At 38.1% G+C, this 22,849-nt stretch overlaps 2 protein-coding genes across 5 annotated transcripts; one reads left to right on the top strand and one right to left on the bottom strand.

The window, feature by feature from the left end:
• Nucleotides 1–5,304: 5,304 nt before the first annotated feature.
• On the bottom strand, nt 5,305–18,938 carry fam151b (family with sequence similarity 151 member B). Of its 2 annotated transcripts, none has more exons than XM_057830856.1 (5): nt 18,680–18,938; nt 12,678–12,837; nt 12,373–12,590; nt 9,324–9,459; nt 5,305–6,196 (listed from the first exon to the last, which is right to left on the bottom strand). In XM_057830856.1, the coding sequence occupies exons 2-5, from the start codon at nt 12,824–12,826 to the stop codon at nt 6,049–6,051; spliced, it is 651 nt and encodes a 216-aa protein (XP_057686839.1). In that variant the 5' UTR covers nt 12,827–12,837; nt 18,680–18,938; the 3' UTR covers nt 5,305–6,048. The 2 variants fall into 2 exon arrangements, with proteins under 2 accessions (XP_057686839.1, XP_057686838.1); XM_057830855.1 differs by having other exon boundaries at nt 18,625–18,931.
• On the top strand, nt 17,162–20,936 carry LOC130912805 (perforin-1-like). 3 transcript variants are annotated; one of them, XM_057830859.1, is made up of 2 exons: nt 17,162–17,167; nt 20,349–20,936. In XM_057830859.1, the coding sequence occupies exon 2, from the start codon at nt 20,351–20,353 to the stop codon at nt 20,747–20,749; it is 399 nt and encodes a 132-aa protein (XP_057686842.1). In that variant the 5' UTR covers nt 17,162–17,167; nt 20,349–20,350; the 3' UTR covers nt 20,750–20,936. The 3 variants fall into 3 exon arrangements, with proteins under 3 accessions (XP_057686842.1, XP_057686841.1, XP_057686840.1); XM_057830858.1 differs by lacking the exon at nt 17,162–17,167 and adding an exon at nt 18,620–18,699; XM_057830857.1 differs by lacking the exon at nt 17,162–17,167 and adding an exon at nt 19,797–19,892.
• The last annotated feature ends 1,913 nt before the right edge of the window (nt 20,937–22,849 follow it).

The following is a 22,849-nucleotide window of genomic DNA, read 5'->3' on the forward strand; positions in this document are numbered from 1 at the left end:
ATTGCAGATTCAGTCTTCCCAGCCTGGTGCAGGTCTCCAATTTTGTCTCTGGTGTCCTTCGACAGCTCTTTGGTCTTGGCCATAGTGGAGTTTGGAGTGTGACTGACTGACATTGTGGACAGGTGTCTTTTATACAGATAATGAGTTCAAACAGGTGCCATTAATACAGGTAACGAACAGCCAGAAATCTTGCTTGTTTGTAGGTGACCAAATACTTATTTTCCACTCTAATGTGGAAATAAATTCTTTAAAAATCAAACAATGTGATTTTCTGTTTTTTTTTTCCACATTCTGTCTCTCATGGTTGAGGTTTACCGATGCTGACAATTACAGGCCTCTCTAACCTTTTCAAGTAAGAGAACTTGCACAATTGGTGGTTGACTAAATACTTATTTGCCCCACTGTATATGCCTAAGGTAGGTGCCTGTTTTGGTTTTAGGTCACCGCCGGTTTTGAAAATATTTTGATTTTTAAGTTTTTGAAAATAGGCCCCCTAATGAGTGGCCCCGTGTCCCGTTTCCGGTTAACTGATAGTGAAGTCTATGGCTCATGATTAGAAATATCAAACTATATTTGTTAACTTGCATTCCTGACTAAGAAAGTTCTAACAGTAAATGTTACATTTGATTCATTTCAGACTTCTCAGGGAAGGCCCATGTGGCGACTCAAATTGAGCATCAAAACATGTTCCATTTTCCCACAGAGTTCAGTAAAAAGGCTTTTTGCCTTCTCTTCTCCTTCTACATGGAACCTGTTGCGAAATGGCTGGAAACTAACAGAATTTATCTCACTGAATGACTTCAGATCCTGACTGAGAGCACTCGAGATAGCCTCCTTTAACCTGTAACTGTTTTCTCTCATTTGAATGTCGTTTTAATTGTGGTGAAACTACTTGCTTTCATGTGTGATTTTAACTATGTTGTAATTGTAACTTTATGCCTCTTGGCCAGGACTCCCTTGAAAAAGAGGTTTTTAATCTCAATCAGGGCCAGCCCAGGCCATTTGGGGGCCCTAAGCAAAATAATGCAAAGGGGCCCGTATTTTTGGCCCACCATTTCGTCACAGTATACTGTGTAACCCATACATGCAATCCAACCCATAAGTCCATATTTTGTATATTAATCAGATTTTGTTGCACTGTATACTTAAAACTTCTCCCCCCAAATGATTGTCAGTACTTACAGTAGATAGCGCCAAACCTTTTTCTAAAAGAGGAAAGAAAGAAGTTAAGGAAGAACTTTTATTTTTTTAAGCTTGTAATCAAGTATCAAAAGTCACAAAAGTCAAATAAAGCAAACTGCAAAAAAAAATTGCCAGATTGGGGGCCCCCAAGTGGTCAGGGGCCCTAAGCAGCTGCATAGTCTGCGTATAGGCTGGGCCGGCCCTGATCTCAATGGGATAATTCCTGGTAAAATAAAAAGTTATTAATAAATGTATATTTTGAAAAACATGAATGCAGTTTAAGACTGATCAAAAAAATCAACAGGTATTATCAGTAGTTTCAGGCTGTGCACTTTTTGAGAGATTTCGAAATATTTGTTCTTAACATTAATGTATGATTGATGATATGTGTATGATTGCTATGAGACTAATTTATTAAAAATATTGGAATAACAAGCTATGACAATACATTTAGCTTTAAATCTTGGCATATTTTACACCACTTTGGCCTAAAAAATATTATTTTCTAAGAGCTTGCCAAATTTCTTTTGCAACAATACAATGCTGTATTAAAAATGGAATCTTCACTGTTGGAATAAAAGAATATTATAGAACTTAATGCCCACATTATGAAATCTGAAAAGCACTGATTGTTTCAAATCCTTTATGAAATAAAATGTTGGTCTTTGTTTAAAAAAAATGTCATTGTCCAAAGGAATGCAAGCATAGTTTGATGAATTTGTGCACTAACCGTAGTGCCACATATGGGTGTGTTCAGTGGTCTCATCCCACCTTCATTCATTTATTGTGAATTTTCTAGCTCAGTTCACAATAAAAATCATTGTGTAAGTTGTCTCGTGCGTACATCCAAGTGTGATGTAATACTGTACAGTTAAGAAGTGAATGTTGGAAGTTGAGTGCAACTGTTGCCACTGGCAACCTGTTTTCCTTTTGAGCATGCAGTTCTAGCTTCAAGGATGCAATCCTATAAATGGGCAATTTGGATAAAAAGCTTTCTAAAGTGAAAAGCTACAATATACTATACAATATAAGGCTGTAATGGACTACAAGTAATGTTTTAGTTTCTAAGAAGGAATGCAGCTTATACTGAGGTATTTTTGTGTCTTTTATTTCTGATGTCCAACACAAGACACAATCCTCTAAAAATGAAGGTAGTTTTATACATGCATGCATAAAATTACCCTGCGATACAACAACAAAAAAAAAAAAAAAAAAAAAAAAAAGGTAATGTCATGATAATCAGTGTTGTCACTAGCGTTATTGTAATCTCATTACCGTAATTTTTGGGCCATAAACCGCAACTTTTTCCCCCTCATTTTGAATCCAGTGATGCTTATTTGTTGATTTATTTGGGTGAATAGGTAACACTTTAACTGACAGCGGCGTCATAAGACTGCCATAACTTCTGAGGCGTCGCGTCCCATTAGGCAAACCAGGCAATTGCCTAGGTCCCCCAGCCAGCAGGGGCCCCTAGAGGGCCAACAGATTTAGCACACGCAGCTTTACTGCACTGTCGCAGCAACAAGTGCAACATTGCCAGTGAAAGCCTTGTGTCTGAGTTCCCTGAAAGGGCCCTTTCACTCGCTCTACACTCCCCCCCTCACTCACGTGACTCAGAGTGAGAGTGAGTGGCAATTTGGCTTTTTTTATATCGGCTTTTTTTAAATTGGCGTAGATCCAAAATGAAGAGAAATTATCCTTCTGGAAGTGACAAAAGAAAAAAAACAAGCAGAGGAGAAAAGGAAGCAAGATAGCGGTGAGTGTACTATGTTACTGTAGTTTTATGTCCTAATGTAGTAGAAGCCGGGCACTTAGAGCGCTTTTTAAGACACTCAATGAGACCGAGGCGCTTTTATCGAATTTATCGTGTTAACGGGCGGTAATTAATCTTTTTAATTAATCACGTTAAAATATTCAATGTATGCGCGGGACGACCCACTCATACATTGTCGCAAAAAGACTACAATGGTGCCGTTTTATGTATACTGAGAGCTAGGAGGCAGAGACAGGCAAGGGGAGTCGACTCAGGCATTCATTGGGGCCGCGCTATTTATTGGCATAAGCTTTGGCATCTCTTCCACAACAATTATAACTATCGTGGCGAGCGATGTGGGGTAGAATGAAAGCAGATAATCTTTTTCTTAACACCATGTATTGAACACAACGCAAAGAAGATGTGCAATTTGCAGCCACCACTGACAGTCATGGTTGCCCAACTTCCCATCATGCATTTGGGCAGAACAGTTAAGTCGCTATAGTATCATATACTGAAAGCACAACAAAAATAATATGCCTATCTCTCTCAAAAAAAAAAAAATGTTTACAAAAAGAAAAGCGCTCAATGCAAAGAGAACTGGCATTCCCAATCAAAATAGCTATGCAAAATAATACTCAGACTTTGGTCAAACTCTATTCAAACATTTCGTGTAGCTCAACAAATACACTAGATGGCAATATTTAGTCACAAAATACAAACTATCAGCGGTCTCGTACGTTGTGAAGTCAGCACTCAAATGAACGTAAGGTACAATGAACTCGAGAGGCAAAACGCACTAGAAAAACTTGGCTAGAGCTCTAATTAATTTAAAACTCGCCCTTGACACCTTGTGGTGTATTTCAGTCACTACCTTCCACAATGGCGAGCTATTAGTTTATATTTTGATTGAAAATTTTACAAATTTTATTAAAACGAAAACATACAGAGGGGTTTTAATACAAAATTACTATAACTTGTACTCACATTTATCTTATAAGAATTACAAGTCTATCTGTGGATCCCTTTCACAGAAAGAATGTTAATAATGTTAATGCCATCTTGTGGATTTATTGTTATAATAAACAAATACAGTATCTTTGTACAGTATGTTGAATGTATATATCCGTCTTATCCTTCCATTCCAACATTAATTTACAGAAAAATATGGCATATTTTAGAGATGGTTTGAATTACGATTAATTATGATTTATATTTAAACTGTGATTAACTCGATTAAAAATTTTAATCGTTTGTCAGCCCTAGTTATTATACTATTATTAAATATGCTATTGCGCCAAGTCCAACTGTCCCCTTTACTTGCACACGCTCTAAGGGCCCCATGTTGCTTGTTGCCTGGGGCCCCCATGGACCCTTGCTACGCCTCTGGCCATAAGACAGCCATAATTATTACGAAACATTATCATGGGCATTAATATTCATGACAGATGTGATTAAGTGTCATTCGGCAAATTACGTCACAAAGGCCATTTATGTCCAGCTCGGATGTTTTACATCTATTCAAAAGGGAGATGATATGCCGGATGACACAAAAAGACATTTGTCATAAGCATTCCTTAATGCTAATGGATGTGTCATGTCATAATTATGATGGTCTTAAATTGCCTGGAACTCCATACTCACCGCTGTTCCAGCGATACAGTCTGGCGACCATTCTGCGGATCAAATTCCCTGGGCGGCGCAAGTCACAGCAAACAGACAGCGGAGTGGACCAATCAGTGACGGGCGGACGCGACGTTGGTAAAGCGACAAGAAACTTTAGCGTGAGGAAGTAAACATACAAAGAGAATGGAGAAGTGTCTTCAACATGGCTAGCGCGAGACAGACTGTTGTCAGTGGTTCGATTTGTTTTTGGTCATTTAAAACTAAATTTACCGCAGATTGGAACATATTCTCGGCTCTCCCATTCACCATTTGTGTTGTTGTGGGGACGAATTCCGGCGTGCAAGAGTGACGTTGCTCGTTAAGAACACATCATGCAAATAAACGAACCTGAGTGGACGGATACGTTTGTCCTGGTTTGAGAGGTCAGTAAGGAGCTAGGGCCCCGACCTTTCTCCCAATGTTTGAAAAATACAGAGAGAACAGTCTGGCCGCCATGTTTTGTGGCAGAATAGACCGCGTGTGTGTACGGCGTACTTCCTGGTTGTGCGCGCGCGTTTGCGCCCGCCCCCACCTTAGTGTTTATTGCACTGTGCAAATTATTTGTGTGTTATTGATTATTTTGCAGTCAATCTGCATTGTTTTACATTGGGCACTGATACGCTGTTAACCCTAAACCCTAACGCTGTTAACCCTAAACCCTAACCCAAAGTTCAGAATTTTTGACATTAGGCAAGGCAAGCAAGACAAGGCAAATTTATTTATATAGCACAATTCAACACAAGGCAATTCACAGTGCTTTACATCACATGAAGATAATAGAAAAAAATCACATTAAAATCAATAGAACGTAAAAACAAAGACAATCGAAATAGGAAATAAAATTATACATAAAAATCGCATTTAATCACGAATAGAATAAAAAAATAAATAAAAAATAAAACAAATACTACTACTACTGCTAATAATTGAAATCAGCAATGGAGATAAGGCTTAATCTTCGAGTTAGCTGGGGTTTAATTAGTCGGGTGAATTGATTTCAACAAATTCTATGCGGTTTGTCAGGTATTTATTTAATTTCAGGGCTCCGGAATTGCTAAGCTAGCTCGAGTGACTGGTGGTTGAAATAAACTCCATCCACTAATTGAACCCCGCTAACTCGAAGATTAAGCCTTATGTGAAAAATTCTTATCTTCCGCTTTAAATTCAATTATCGGAAAGTCAATTACATGCGATGATATTTTTCTGTTGTCATTCTTATGTTTATGCAGCAAGGAAAAATGGTTAAATAAATAAATTGTTTTTAAATTAACTTAAATACTTTGATAATATTCAGTAACTAGATTACTTTTTGAGGCATAATCAGTAATCAGTAATTAAAATCCTTCTTAAGTAATCTGTGACAACACTGATGATAACGATTAGTACACAATGATTTCACGATTTATTTTTAGGCGCCCATTTTTGACTGAATAAAGATTGTTGATGTCTCATTTTTTAAGATCTTTTGTCAGCATTGACCTTTGCGCTTCTGGTAAGTCATAGCAGATCCTGGTGATATCAATACATGTTCTGTAAGGCAGCAGGTCCTGTACTTGGAATTTGTCATTCTTGCCGGTCCACACTGTTAGAGAATACCTGCACACAAAAAACATGTATAATAGTTTTAAAGGTACTTGATTTTTTTTTTTGGTCTCCAACCACAATTTTCCAATTTTTAAAAAATCCTCAAAAAATTTTTTTGGGACAGGGAGCACCGGGAAATTTTCCAAACACTTGTCAGGAAACTTGGCACAGCCCAAATATGCCAAAATGTGTATTTTCAAAGGGAGTCAATTTTTGGCAGTTTTTAAGGCTTTACACTTTTTCCCTCCAAAACATAAAACATGCTCTAAAAACACCTAAGTGGTAAAGAGTCAAACAATTTTCTAAGTGTCACCAGGTCAAATTATTTTTCTAAGTGTCACCTACTAAAAAGTTCTTGCTATAGGCCTATGTTACCGAGTCCAAACAAACATTCTAAGTTTCGCAGTCTATTATTATTTTTTTTCTAAATGTCACAATTCATGGCACTATTTGGCAATTAAAGAGTTACCCTCAGTTTTTTCATGAATATTGACTGGACTTCTCCAGTGGAATAATTGATGATACCCAAACTAACTACAGAGCAAAAACACACGACACGCAAGTTTCCTATTGGTGCGACCGATGTGCCAACGCGACACTCCCATTGGTTGGATTCGCAGGCAAACTGTGTGCTAACTGACACCACTATTTACAACCAATGGGAACGTCGTTGGCACATTGAACGCACCAATAGGAAAGTTGCGCTGACACACCATCGCGGCGCCGGCATATTTTACTTCATATGTATGTCCCAATTAAAAATATTCCAAGCGGCTGAAGATGTATGGATGGATTTATAGCGCAAGCCACGTTCGAGTCTTTGGTAATGCTCAATTTTAAATACCACACCACATACGAAATAAAAATGGCACATACCAAAATCAATTTTGCAACATACCAGAAGAAAAAAAATGCCACATAACAAATAAAAATGTCACATAACAAAATCCATTTTGCCACATATCAAAATCCATTTTGCCAAATACCAAAAAAACGCCACTTACAAATATCTGTTTTGCCACATACCAAATAAAAATGCCACATAGCAAAAAAAAAAAAAAAAAAAGCCACATACCAAAATCAATTTTGCCACATATCAAAATCCATTTTGCCAAATACCAAAAAAACACCACTTACAAAAATCCATTTTGCCACATACCAAAAAAAAAAATACCACATACCAAAATCCATTTTGCCACACACCAAAAAAACATGGCACATACCAAAATCAATTTTGCCACATACCAGAAGAAAAAAATGCCACATAGCAAAATCCATTTTGCCACATACCAAAAAAAAAAAAAAAAGCCACATACCAAAATCCATTTTGCCACATACCGAAAAAATGGCACATACCAAAATCAATTTTGCCACATACCAGAAGAAAAAAAATGCCACATAACAAATAAAAATGCCGCATAACAAAATCCATTTTGCCACATATCAAAATCCATTTTGCCAAATACCAAAAAAAAACACCACTTACAAAAATCCATTTTGCCACATACCAAATAAAAATGCCACATACCAAAAAAATGCAACATACCAAAATCCATTTTGCCACATACCAAATAAAAATGCCATACATGAAAACCCATTTTGCCACATACCAAAATCCATTTTGCCACATACCAAAATCAGTTTTGCCTCATACCAAAATCTGTTTTGCCACATACCCCAAAAAAATGTCATATACAAAATAAAAATGCCACATACTAAAATCCATTTTGCTGCATACCAAAAGAAAAAAAAAATGCCACATACCAAATAAAAATGCCATATACGAAAAACCATTTTGCCACATACCAAAATCGATTTTGCCACACACCAAAATCAGTTTTGCCTCATACCAAAATCTGTTTTGCCACATACCCCAAAAAATGCCACATACAAAACAAAAATGCCACATACCAAAATCAGTTTTGCCTCATACCAAAATCTCTTTTGCCACATACCCCAAAAAATGCCACACACCAAAATCAATTTTGCTACATACCATTAAAAAAAAAAAAAGCCACATACCACATAAAAATGCCACACACCAAAATCCACTTTGCCAAATAGCAAAAGAATGCCACATACCAAAATCCGTTTTACCACATACCAAAAAAAAATGCCACATACCAAAAAAATGACACATACCAAAATCCATTTTGCAACATACCAACTACCACTTTTCGCTCTCACCGTCTCTCGAAATGACATTAGTCTTGTTCAATTATGTTGGCATCACCATAATTACTGATAGCAATAGAACAAAATTTCATTTATGTACAGGTACATCCTATTATGTGTATATAGTAAGCTCTGAGCTGCATTCCTATTATGCTTCACTGGGTAAAACTAAGCTCTTTCTGCAACATGACTGACAGAATGAATCATCGCACCCTCTTATCTACGTTCACCTTTTCCACTTTATGCTGCACCACTCACCCAAAACACAATGGGAGGTGCAGTTTGAAACGCCCACACACAGTCTGTGGGCCCAAGAACATATTGCCTTGTTTTTCCACTTGCTCACTTCATACATTTGTCAAGGCAACATGTGGTCAAAACTGTCCTTGCTTAATTTAGTTCAGTAGTGAATAAGCAGACGTCATTCCGTACAGTCGCATTGTAAAAGTTATATCTTACTTGTAATCACTGCCATAAATGTTAAATTTGGACTTCTAATGATTAATTTTACTGTTGGTTTTGCACCATGAATGCAGCTGATATAATTTTGATATTATTTCTACTTTGGTTAAGCTCATTCAGCTACATGGGAATATCAAAAACACTGTGTTCCCAATAAGAGTCACATGTTGGATTTCCAGGAAATATACACTCAAAAGCTAACTATCTGAAATTTTATCATGGCTTATCTGGTCACCACAGAATACACACACACACAAACAAACTTACACACAGAGCTAACTTATTATGTCATAATGTTCCCACAGCATCGGCAAGAATCCTATGTTCAAACAGTAATGCCGGTCTAAAGTATTATGAATTTTGTCCAGCCAGTTTCAAAGTCAATTAGTCTCACGACAATGTAAAAACGTGTATTACTTGTTAGGATTGAGGTGATTTATCACAGTTAATTATCCTATCCAATAAACATTACAACAACTGTAAATAAGAGAATGTGTCAGACCTGTCTGACTGTTGCAGCAGCCATGTGAGCTCAGAGACAGACTGGGCCAAAAGGGCCGCCCGTACTGGGAAGGTGATAAGATGTTCCAGCCCTCGACATATGTCCTCCATCTCGTGCACCATTTCCCAACTGTAACCTGAAAAATAGGTTATGTCACATTGAGCGTTTACTTGGCTGCTTCTGAGGAAATCCCATAATGTCTTTTCCTCTGCATATTTAATATTTTTACTGGATAAATGGGGGAATATTTGAAGCACCACTTTACTGTATACCCTGAAAAGTGGTGGCAGTACCATGTATGGTATTTTTAACTAGGGATGTCCTGATTGCATATTTTTGCACCAGAGCCCAAGTCACGTGATTTTTAAAATTTGCCAATACCGAAAAAAAAAAAAAAAAAAAAAAAGTACTTCCTCTTCCACTTTTTTCGGGAGAGTCGTGGAGTATAAAACGTACTCTGCTGGCCAAAAGTATTGGCACCCCTGCAATTATGTCAGATAATCCAAATTTCTCCCAGAAAATGAAGGCAAATGCAAATGCTTTGTTAGTAATATCTTCATTATTTTGCTTGCAATGAATAAACACAAAAAAAAAAAAAAAAAAAAAAAAAAAAAATTTAATCGTTATCATTTTACACAAAACTCCAAAAATGGGCCAGACAAAAGTATTGGCACCCTCAGCCTATTACTTGGTAGCACAACCTGTAGCCAAAATAACTGCGACCAACCGCTTCTGGTATCCATCAATGAATTTCTTACAATGCTCTGCTGGAATTTTAGACCATTTATCTTAGGCCGACTGCTCCAGGTCTCTGAGATTTGAAGGGTGCCTTCTCCAAACTGCCATTTTCAGATCTCTCTACAGGTGTTCCATGGGATTCAGGTCTGGACTCATTACTGGCCACTTTAGAAGTCTCCAGTGCTTTCTCTCATACCATTTTCTAGTGCTTTTTGAAGTGTGTTTTCGGTCATTGTCTTGCTGGAAAACCCATGACCTCTGAGGGAGACCCAGCTTTTTCACACTGGGCCCTACATTGTGCTGCAAAATTTGTTAGTAGTCTTCAAACTTCATAATGCCATGCACACGGTCAAGCAGTCCAGTGCCCAAGGAAGCAAAACAACCCCAAAACATCAGGTAACCTCTGCCATGTTTGACTGTGGGGACCGTGTTCTTGTCTTTGAAGGCTTTGTTTTTTTCCCCCCGTAAACTCTACTGTATGTTGATGCCTTTTCCCGAAAAGCTATACTTTTGTCTCATCTGACCAGAGAACTTTCTTCGAAAACATTTTAGGCTTTCTCAGGTAAGTTTTGGCAAACTACAGACTGGCTTTTTTATGTCTCTGGGTCAGAAGTGGGTATCCTACCATAGAGTCCCTTTTCATTTAGACGCCGACGGATAGTACAGGTTGATACTGTGGAACTTGTTTGGATGTTAGTCGAGGTTCTTTATCCACCATCCGCACAATCTTTCGTTGAAATCTCTCGTCAATTTTTCTTTTCCGTCCACATCTAAGGAGGTTTGCTACAGTGCCATGGGCTTTCCACTTATTGATGACACTGCGCACAGTAGACAAAGGAACATTCAGGTCTTTAGAAATGGACTTGTAGCCTTGGGATTGCCCATGTTTCCTCACAATTTTGCTTCTGAAGTCCTCAGACAGTTCTTTGGTCTTCTTTCTTTTCTCCATGCTCAATGTGGTACACACAAGGACACAGGACAGAGGTTGAGTCAACTATAATCCATTTTAACTGGCTGCAAGTGTGATTTAGATATTGCCACCCCCTTTTATGTGCCACAGGTAAGTAACCGATGCTGTTAATTGCACAAACTAGAGAAGCATTACATGATTTTTCAAAGGGTGCCAATACTTTTGTCCGGCCCATTTTTGGAGTTTTGTGTAAAATGATAATGATTTTTTTTAAAAATTCACTTTTGTGTTTTTTCATTGAAAGCAAAATAAATGAATATATTATCGAAGCATTTGTAATTGCAATCATTTTCTGGGAGAAATTGAGCATTATCAGAATTGTAGTGGTGCCAATACTTTTGACCAGCAGTGTATATATTTTTGTATCTTTTGGCAATGCCACTGTCTTTCTGGATTATTTTGTGGAAAAAAAATCGAAAATAGCTAAGTGGAAAATAGAAGTCGTGACCACAAACCCAAACTTTTTGGGAAACATAAGGGTTTTTATATGTCAATGCGACGAAACAAACTACCGTAATTTTCGTATTATAAGGCGCACTTGACTATAAACTGCCACCCACCAAATTCGACACAAAAACAGCATTTGTTCATAGATAAGCCGCGCTTGACTATAAGCCGCAGCTGTCGTGAACCAACTTTCTGCAAAGCTTCATCGCTTCAAGAAGCTTCATTTGGCCATCACTGCACCCTTGGAGGAAACTGTCAACCTCTGCTGCCACCTGCTGTCATCCAACATGCCTCTTAGCATGCATTGCAGCACTACAGATGTAAATAAAAATAAAAATTCATGTTCTGTGCTAATTGTTTTTTCAGTTACTGTTCCAGTTGTTTCATTAATTGCTAGTTAGTATGCTATTCGGTAACATTTTATTTAACAGTGATGCCATATGAGTGTCTGTCATAAGACCGTCATAATTATGACATGACACTGCCATGAGCATTAATAAATGCTTATGACAGATATCATTTTGTGTCAACCAGCAAATGATCTCACTCAATAGATGTAAAAGATCCGAGCTGGACATACTGTAAATGAAGTTAGTGACATAATTTGCCGGATCACACTTAATGACATCTGTCATATGCATTCACATTCGTGCCCATGATAGTGTCATAATTACGACAGTCTTATAGCAGTCTTATTACAGCGCTGTCAAATAAAGTGTTACCTATTAACCCAATAAATCAGCAAATAAGCCGCACTGGACTATAACCCGCAGGATTCAAAATGAGGGGAAAAAAGTAGCGGCTTATAGTCTGAAAATTACGGTAGGAAATAACACTTAAAACCTGGGAATAAAATACTGTATGTATTACGTGGTTTAATCGATTTGTCCTCACCTGGGTTATCAGTCCCTGCAGTCCACTGCGTTGTCCAACCGAGGGAAAGAACAACATTAGTGGGAAGAGTCCTGACAGCAGCCAGGAAAGCTTGTGGGTCCAGTGGTGCTCCCCGATTTCCAGGTCCTGTAAGGACATCAGCGTTGATCCACACCGGAATGGTCATCTGAGCCAGCGCTTCTTGCAATAAGGCCACAGAAAGAGACAAAGCCTCCAGGCTGCAAAGAAACATCAAAATGGGTTTGCAATTCAGCGTCATATCAACACTCACCACTTTTTAAGAATACAAATTGATTACGTCTCACCTCTTGAAATCTAGTTTGATTCCCTTGTCATGCATCTTCACAACTTCAAGCCACTCTTTCAGTGTGATGTCACTGTCAGTGTCAGGTGGGTGGCCCATGATTGGCTCCTTGGGGTCATGACCTCTTACGATGATGTCAGCCTCAATCATATGTGTAGGCCCTTAGAGTTTAAGGAATATATCAGCATGCATGCGTGCATAGGTGGACCTCAGGAATCTGTCATAGGGCTCCTCCTCTTTATCATCAGCTTCCTTCCCTTGGTAATATTTTCCATGAATCTAACATTTCCTTCCTTTGCTAGGCTGATGACACCCAGCTCTATCCCATCATCAAACCCTCGTCCACTCTACCTCCTGTTTTTCTTACAGACTGTATCTGACATTTAAAAAAAAAAAAAAAAAAAAAATTAAAAAAAACAGGTTCACGGAAAAATAAAAGCCAATACAAACTGGATAGACCAATGCAAGTAAAATATTTGTAAATGCAAGAGTCAATTATTTGCAGGCCATACTAAAAACCTAATGTACATACTTATCTGCAGGAAAATGATTATTTAGTGAGGCCATATAGTATATTCGTACTTTTTAAAAAGATTGTTTTTTTTAATGTATTTTTTATCTTGTTTATCTATGCCTGAACATTGAGTTTGTATTCTGCAATAAAGCAATCCCTTTTTGAAATTTCCATTGTTCTATTATTCTATGCATATGACACCAAAAAGCATGTTTATTCCATATTTCACGCTGTGCTTTATGCTCCTGAATGAAATGAACCGCTTGGATGTGTGTGGAAGTGATCGATTTATATATTCAATTTTTGAATCCCGCCATGAAAATGAGTGACTTCCGGCTTCAGTCTCGGGTTTAGGACGAATGCGAATGTGACGTCACCCCGGTCAGCATCTCGCAATGCAGCATTGCTTTATAGCGTACAGATGGACTGCGGATTCAGCTGATTCTGCAGATTAATTTGTTTATTTTTTACATCACGCCAGCCAAACGGCTGCAGAAAATTGTTGCTGCACCAGCGAGAGGCGTGTGAGCCTTTTTGGGTTTCAAAAGGTTCCCGTTCACCGCGGATATTGGTCAAACCAAGCCCTACTACTGTGGGACCATTGGACTCACAAGGAAGTAAGAACACATCGTATTTTGTATTATGTCAAATACTGGGATCATGGCACACGTTTTAATAGGGAGGTGGCTTGCACTTTGAGGCTGATTGGCCACCGAAAATACCACTCGGCCAATGACTGGTGGCTTGTCCCCCCCGCCCGCGCTGGGAGAGCGCTATACTTGGCTTATTGCCCTATTCAACCCCATCAGAAATTGCAATTTTGTGTTAAAAATGGCCGTGAATACAGCGATTACAAAGTAAGCACTACAAACTTTTTTTAAATAAAGGACTATTTACTTACGTTTGATCATGGATGGAAATGTAGAAAAGTTCTCCTCAGACACATCCTTCCATGTTAGCAACAACTGCACGCCACTCTCTGTTTATGTCTTCGCCGTGTAGTAAAGCATTATTTTACGTCATTTTCGTGTTGACCACGTGGCAGCTACGCGCTCCTCCGATGTCGGCTGGTTTGTCCGGCGGCGGTACTCTCCAGCTGCTTCTCCGGCGAGCTCTCTTGTCCGTAGCAGGGGAACGAGCTCTAACTTTCTCGCCACCAGGTGGGTTGCCGGACGGCGAAGACAATCGACAACCCCGCCGCTGTGTGAATTGATCCGGGCTAGTTTTATGAGATTTTTCGCTTCGAAAAGCAATAATAAGACTTTGAGACGTCACTCGGTTCAGGTTAGCATGTCGGCTAGCTGTCATGCTTCTTGATTTGTTTACATTCTCTGAAGCCGGGGCAGGGAAAAGAGAAAAGCCTGACTAACTACGGTGGCATAAAGTATCGTTCGGGGGTGCGACAGTAAAGGTGAAGTCGACAGTTTTGAAAATTATGGAGTAATTTTGCCATGTCCTACTAAATAAATGCATTTTTATTATTTCATATTCCATTTAGCACAAGAATGTTATTTGTCATGACCATACCATTTATTTAGCAATTGGGGGAAAATATTTTGATAAAAACAATATCCTGTAAAAACAGTAGAGAGACTGAAACAATGACATTTTGCGACTAGCTTCGTCGCATTTTCCTCGTTTTGAATAATTCCCCTCAACAGGTTGAATTCTAAATCAGATGAAACCATGACCCTGCTGACGTCATCCTCCTGTTGGGGACGCTAGAGCCCTATAATGGTAGGCGTGACTGAACGGTGGATTAAAAGACTAATTTCTCGTCATCTGCGCTTTGCCAAATTGTTGGAAATAGACAAATCGTCTCAAAATATGATTCTAATTCACATAATAATGCTATTTAAGACTTTTTTTAATCCTGTCGTACGCACTTTAACCCTTTCATGTACGAACTATCATTTTAATTTTTAACCCTCAAAGCAGGGGCCTCCAACCTACTTCACAAAGGTCCGCTATGGGTTCAGGATTTCATTCCAACCAAACAAGATGACACCTTATCACAAATCTGTTGTTTTACAAGCACAATCCATTGATTGCAGTGAAGTGCTGCTTGTTGAAGCAGAAACCTCATTGGTTCAACTGTTTGTGCTGGATCAGTTGGAACAAAAACCAGGACCCACAGCAGGCCTTGATGACTGGTTTGGCTACCCCTGCCTTAAAGGGTATTCATTTAACTCAGTGACTGTCGTTGATGGCGCTAGACGTTCAATTGATTTTGACTGGGAGGGCCGAATATGGATTGGACGTCTAGCGCCGTCAATGGCACTGAAACATGACCGTTCACTGCCAGTCTTCCTGGATTAAAGGAATTAGACGTCCATCGCCACAAATGAACATGCAATGAGTTAAATAGAAAGAAAGAAAAAAAAAACCTAGTGTTACTTGAGCTGTAACTCATGTGTATTTCTGTTTCTAAAATTCTAATTTCACTTATTTAGTTTTTAATTGACATAGTGTTAATTCATAAATTTTTTCTATCACAAAAAATATATAGAAGAAAATACACTGACGAATAATTTGCAGGGGTGAAAGTGGCTAGAATTTATTGCCGGAACTCCCCAACGTGAAGGTCACCACGGAGTCAGAAATTTTTGTTTATTTATTTATTTATTCTCATTTTTGGGGGGTGGGGTGGGGGGTCAAACCTCCTAAAACTACTGAAATTCAAAGAAAACTGTTTTGACACACATATTTCTATAACACATACAAAAACTGATTTTCATTCAAACTGTGTTTTTTCAATGATTTGCAAAATAAAAGTTAACAAAAACAGCAATAACCCCAACCTTCATCTCCTAATTTTATTTTCCCTCATTTCCTCACATACTAAATGCCAAATCTCAGTTTTAAGTACTTAAGAACATAGGATGTATATTGAAATTGAAGTTAATGTAAACATTTACTTTTTCTTTAAATAATATAGATATAAGTAACATACATTCTGAAAAATAAGTACAAATAACTTATGCAGAGTGAAATGGAATATATTTTGAAGATCGCACAAACATCCATCCATCCATCCATCCATCCATCCATCCATCATCTTCCGCTTAGTCCGGGGTCGGGTCGCGGGGGCAACGTAAATGAACAAATATAAGTCCAAAGTGCACATGGACAGCTAAGATGCTCTGAACCTCCCCATCAGAGCAAATAAAACTAAATATGATAAATAGGCCTCCTCAACTCTTTACCTGCTCTTAAACATTTGATCAATTTTCTGTTGTTTTTTGCTGTTCCAGAAAACATGCACATTTGAACCAATCAGAGCCAACTATCTCTGCTGATCACATGTCAGTATGTCAGCCATTTGAACAGATAAATGAATCCAGGTGTTTTGATTTGCTGCTTGCATTCGCACATTGATGTGACTCATCATCGTCAAACTCAGATAACTGCAGCAGCTGGGGAAACCTCCATGCCATCCGTGGAATAAAATCAATAATAAATATCAGTGGCAATGGATTACGCCAGGGGTGTCCAAACCTTTTGCAAAGAGGGCCAGATTTGGTGTGGTAAAAATTAGGGGGGCCGACCTTGGCTGACGTCCTTTATGTCGAACAATATATTTAAGCAAATTTTCCAAGCCATTCTGTGTGTCACATTTGCTGTATAATTTTTCAAATTAATAATTTCAACAATCTCGCAACTAACCTTTGTGGCGTTCTCTTTCGACTCTCGGGCTCTTGCGAAATACTGCTGCGGTGAAATTAAACTAGCTTCAAGTTGCTTCAATTTCTCGCTACGTATCTTCCCTGTAATCTTGTCGACCATGTCAGTGTGTATTGTTCGGTAATATCGCCTCACAATGAACTCTTTAAGCGTGTTTAAATTGTGCGTCATCTACGATCTTGTCCGAAAGGGTTAATCCACTGTCAATCGGGAAAGGGGTGTGGATGTGCATATAAGCGGGTCGGCGTCGCGGTAATTCACGGACACGTTGCCGTAAGAGACACACACCGCCGGTGAGTTTGTGCACATTTATTTGTATTTGTATTATGTATTTCCACCTTTATGCTTCAAGCATTGAATTGCTTTTGGACGGTTCGGCGTTTCTTTCACGGTGATCGCATGATAGCCTTCTAGTTTGTGTTTTACGAGAGCCGCAGACAGATGACAGCTGACAACTAGCGTGTTGGTTTAGCGTAGCCATTGAGTCAATCTCGCAGCGAATCAGCGAGCGGCGCAGGTCACGCAGTGAATCATGGGAAATGTAGTCTCGGGACAACACTGAAGTGGTGCTTTGTAATCTGTTCACTTGTGTGAAAAAACTACATTTCCTCACGCCATTAGACGCCACTTCTACAGGCTCTATCTATCGCTCCGCACAGCCTGCCGAGAGCCCCAAGCTGTGTTCGTACTGTTAGCTCCATGTGTTAATAAAGAAACAAAGTTGTCAGCATGTCATGTGTTCGATACCTTGGTCAACAAAAAGCTCATAACAAGACACTATGCACGATCCGTTTAAGAGACGCTGGGACTGGAGAGCTGTGAGTAGTAGGAGGCGATGGGTTAGATGAGCGAGAAGCAAAACTTTGCGGTCGAATGTGGCGGCACTCCGCTATTATTTTGTTTTCTTATTGTTGCCACAGTAAAGTGGAGAAAGCCATCAACTACTCATCTCCTTCTTTTCCCCCAACGTTTTTATATTATTATTTTATCTGCCAAAATGAACATGAAGTCTGATTATTATTTTTTTTAAACAACGTCATCAGATAGACAAAAACATAAAATTATGTGCAAATACCTGCATCTTCAAATCATGAAAATAATAACAGCCTATATCTTACCAGTCTTGTAATCTCGATGGGTCGTCTCCATTCCATGTCAGGTAGTCTAGGCGCACTGTTTGCATCCTGATTAGCGTCTGGCTAATACATGTTAGGTCCAACATAAAATTCCAACCTCCTCTTCTTCCTCCAACTCTTCAAAAACTTGGATCTCCTCCCTTGCGCTCGATCTATCGCTTTTATCGCTGTTTGAATCATTGTTTGAAGGGCTTTGTATGGCGGCGGTATGGAGCGCTGCCATCGCTGTTCTCGGTGTGACGTGTCACTTTTGGGTTCGTCCCCTTTCAGGCTCAAACTTCGGAAACGCGATTATTTTGTCAAATATCCAACATATAAATGATTTTTTCATGCTTTATTTGTTGGACAATGTTTAATTACTTTAATTGTGACCCTATTTGGCATGTTATGAAATTACTTCACATTTGGTCTTTAAGTGCCAACTTTTGAATGTCCACTTTCCCTGAAAGGGTTCAATTCAAGATATATGTACTCACTTTTGACTTGTATTGTAGGTTTATTTAATCCTAGTACGTTAGTTTGAAGATTTTAAGTCTCTCTGGAGTATAACCAATTCCTCAATTCCTTTAACGTTACCAGTAGTGTAATTTGTAAAAAGAAAACAGGTGTCCAACCTTGAATAGCCACGTTCAGTTTGCCCCTGCTGTTCACTCCGTGTGACCATCTCACCTCAGCGGCGTCTTTCTTTGGTAACTGATCCTTGAAATACGTTACCATCTGCTCACACATTTTATTTTTAACTTAAATTGAATAATGGTAAGACAGTCTTGTTCTTGTTGATATTCTCATTCATAGAATAAAATGGGTTTAAAAAGGAGGACGAGTCCACTAACTGCACTAAACGGACAGGTCTAAAAAGGAAAAATAAATAAAAGTAAATACGAATTCACATTTTTAGTATTGAACGTGGTGCATAAATAATGTACTATGAATAATATTTCTTTCGTCTTTATTGATTTTAACCCCTTTTAGCAAATTTCTATGAGCTTCCTCAATGGCTTAACCCCCCCGTCAACAGAATGGTTCAGTCCTGCAGGAACTACGTCGCCGAATCCAATAGATATCACATAAATAACGATAGAAAGTTGTACGCGCTGTGAGCCAAGAGGAAACTGCGTTATCATTGGTCGGCCATTTTGCGTCGGGGCTTATTGACATACATAATATTTTAATTATAAGCGCCAGAGGTGCAGTTATGTAGGACCAGGAGTGCAAAATGTAAATACATACATACATAATTAAATAAATTATTAAATGTGTCATTGAAATGCTTCTTTTTCAAAATGTATTTATTTCAATATTTATTTCAACATTTGTTTCAATGTTTATTTCAAATGTTATTAATTTCAATTTATATTAATTTCAATTTTTATTTCTTTTCACTTTTTATTGATTTCAATATATATTTATTTCAACATTTATTTCCATTTTTATTTGTTCATTTCAACATTTATTGATTTCACTTTTTATTTATTTCATTCTTGCATTCTTATTGATTTTTATTCTATTTCATTTCACAGTCACACTGGTACAATTTGACCAAAAAAAAATCTGAATCAATTTCCAGACACTGAATTATTTCGGATCGTAGTAAATGAACAAATATCATCATTGAATCGAATCGGCAATCCAATCAGGTTTTTGTTTTGTTTTGTTTGTGACACCTGTAATATGCTGAACAGCATATAAAATATATCAAGTTCGTGGTTCAGTTGGGTCAGGCGGGGTCCACCCCGCCCACATAAATTGCAAAATGCTGAGAACGGAGCAGGTGCTTCCAATGTATTTGTGGAACAGCGTTATCAAACTGATATGAGCCCTGCTGGCATTTAAAAACATCGAAGTTGTTACAACACTGAGACACAAAACACCGAAAAGACAGGTAAGATTAAGGCACATAACTTGTCATATTGCTTTTGACACTTTGAACTATTGTTTTTTTCTACACTAAATGCAAGCGAGGTGTGATTATAAAATTAAAAATCTGGATTGAAAATGATTTATTTGATGGGAAACACTCAAATTAAATTTCTATCATCCTTATGTATTCCACCTTTGCTGTCTGATAATCCAGTTTGACTAAGAAACTGTCGTGATTGTGAATAAACTGAAAAGGAATACTTTTCAAAGAGTATGTACTTATGTGGAGGACTATTTGTAGTCTTATTTAAAAGATTTTCCAGTTCGTTTAATTTGACATTCCTGAAATGTTTACGTAATCCCATTTCCACATGACATTAAAATATTCCTATAGATTTTAATGTAACATTATAAAATATTACTCCTATGTTTACTACTACTTATATTAATAATGTGTTATTCTCTACTCCCTTAACAGCCATGGTCTCAGGTCTGTCACATTTCCTTCTGGTTCTGTCTGCTCTGGCTGTGGCTCAGGCCCAGCTCAAGGTGTTTAACTTGCGTGCCAGTGGTCTACCCTCTGACATTCTGGGGATCACTGATGGCTATGTCAAGGTGTTTTGCAGCTCCGAGTATCTGGGCAAAACAGAGGTCCGTGATGACAATGCCAACCCCTGGTGGGAGGAAGAGTTCTCCCACTTTAAGGCCCAGGAGGGTGACGTTTTGAGGCTTGAGGTTTATGACCGTGATTTAGTCTTCCACGACCTGTTAGGAGTGTGTCAGAGACAGATCCGACCTGGAACCCATGAGCACGACTGCTACCTGAAGAAAGGTGGCACCCTCCATTATGTCTATAACCTCAACCAAAGCAACCAATAAGCATGAAATTCAACTTATAGTTTTCTTTTAAAAGTTACAAGCATTTCCTCAAAGGAGTCCTGAAGTTGCGGTACGCAAAGCTATGGATTTCTCACTGTAGTCCTTTGACAATTTCATGGTAAACAACTCATTGGCTGTTTCACTGTTTTTCAATGTTGTTGAAAGGGTATACAGTAAAGTATGTTTAAAAAATCTGAGGTCTGATTCATTTCACTCATAAATAAATGAAATATAAACTAACTTTCTGTGACCATAACGTAACTTCAACGCTCTGTCAAGTTCACCCAAGAGAGGTACATACATCATGCATGAAATTATTGGCACCCCTGGAATTCTTCCAGAAAAAATGGCATTTCTCACAGAAAGTAATGCAATTACAAATGTTTTCAGTATGAATGTGTTTATTTCTTGGATGTGCATTGCAAAACCAAAACCAAAAAAAAAAGCTGAAAATAAAAGCCAAAATGTACACAATTTTACAAAGAATGCAAAAAATGGGCTGAATTGTTGGGACTCTCAACTTAATATTTGGTTGCACATCCTTTAGAAGAAATAACAGAAAGCAATCACTTCCTATAGCCATCAACAAGTTTCCTGCACCTCTTAGTTGGCATTTTGGACCTTTTCTTCTTTTGCGACCTGTTCCAGGTCTCTCAGATTTGAAGAGTGCCTTCTTGCAACAGCAATTTTCATATCTCTCCATAGTGTTCAATATGATTTAGACCTGGACTCATCGATGGCCACCTCAGAAGAGAACACAGTGCCTATAGTCTAACATGTTGGAGGTTCAATAATGTTTTGGGGTCGTTTTGCTACCTCTGCCACTGGATGCCTTGATAGTGTGCAAGGAGTGATGAAATATGGAGACTATCAAAATGTTTTGTGTCAAAATGTGGGGTGTAGTGTCAGAAAACTGGGTCTGTGTCAGAGGTCATGGGTGTTCCAACACGACAATGACCCAAAACGTACCTCCAATAGCACCGAGAAATGATTGGAGACAAAGCGCTGGAGAATTCTAAGGTGGTCATCGATGAGTCCGGATTTAAATCATATTGAACACTATGAAGAGATCTCAAAATTGCGGTTGCAAGAAGGCACCCTTCAAATCTGAGAGACCTGGAACAGTTCACTAAGAAATGTGGTCCAAAATTCAATCTGAGAGGAAACTTGCATTGAGTTGAGGGTGCCAACAATTTTGCCCAGCTCATTTTTTGCATTCTGTGTAAAATTGTGTACCTTTGGGCTTTTCTCTTCAGCTTTTTGTGTTTTTCCAATGCACTTCCAAGAAATAAACACATTCATATTGAAAACATTTGTAACTGAATTAATTTCTGTGAGAAATGCTGTATTTTCTGGAAAAATTCCAGGGGTGCCAATAATTTCATCCATGACTGTAACTGGAATTGCAAAATGAACAATGTGGATTACAGTGATCCTTCATTATTTGTGGTTAATTGGGGCCAACCCTGCTAAAATCCGCTAAGTACAGGTGGAGCTTATTTACATTTTAAAAAATTAATTAAAACTTATGTGTTCAACGTATTTCTTCAGATTTAACAGCACTGGAAGAGGTACACGTAAGACACCTACACCCCCCAAAAAATATATAAAAAACAACAACAAAAAACTAGGGCAGCCAAACGATTAAAATTTTTAATTGAGTTAATCACAGCTTAAAAATTAATTAATCGTAATTAATCGCAATTCATACCATCTCCAAAATATGACATATTTTTCTGTAAATTATTGTTGGAATGGAAAGATAAGACGGATGTATACATTCAACATACTGCACTTAAGTACTGTATTTGTTTATTATAACAATAAATCCACAAGATGGCATTAACATTATAAACATTCTTTCTGTAAAAGAGCACCACGAATAGAAAGACTTGTAATTCCTAAAAGATAAATGTAAGTTATAGTAATTTTGATAGTTTGTATATTGTGACTAAATATTGCCATCTAGTATATTTGTTGAGCGACACGAAATGTTTGGATAAAGTGACTCTGAGTATTGTTTTGTACAGCTATTTTGATTGGTAATGCCAGTTCTCTTTGCAATGAGCGCTTTTCTTTTTGTGAACATTATTTTTTTAT

Source organism: Corythoichthys intestinalis, chromosome 3, assembly GCF_030265065.1.
Source record: "Corythoichthys intestinalis isolate RoL2023-P3 chromosome 3, ASM3026506v1, whole genome shotgun sequence".
NCBI classification, from domain to species: domain Eukaryota; kingdom Metazoa; phylum Chordata; class Actinopteri; order Syngnathiformes; family Syngnathidae; genus Corythoichthys; species Corythoichthys intestinalis.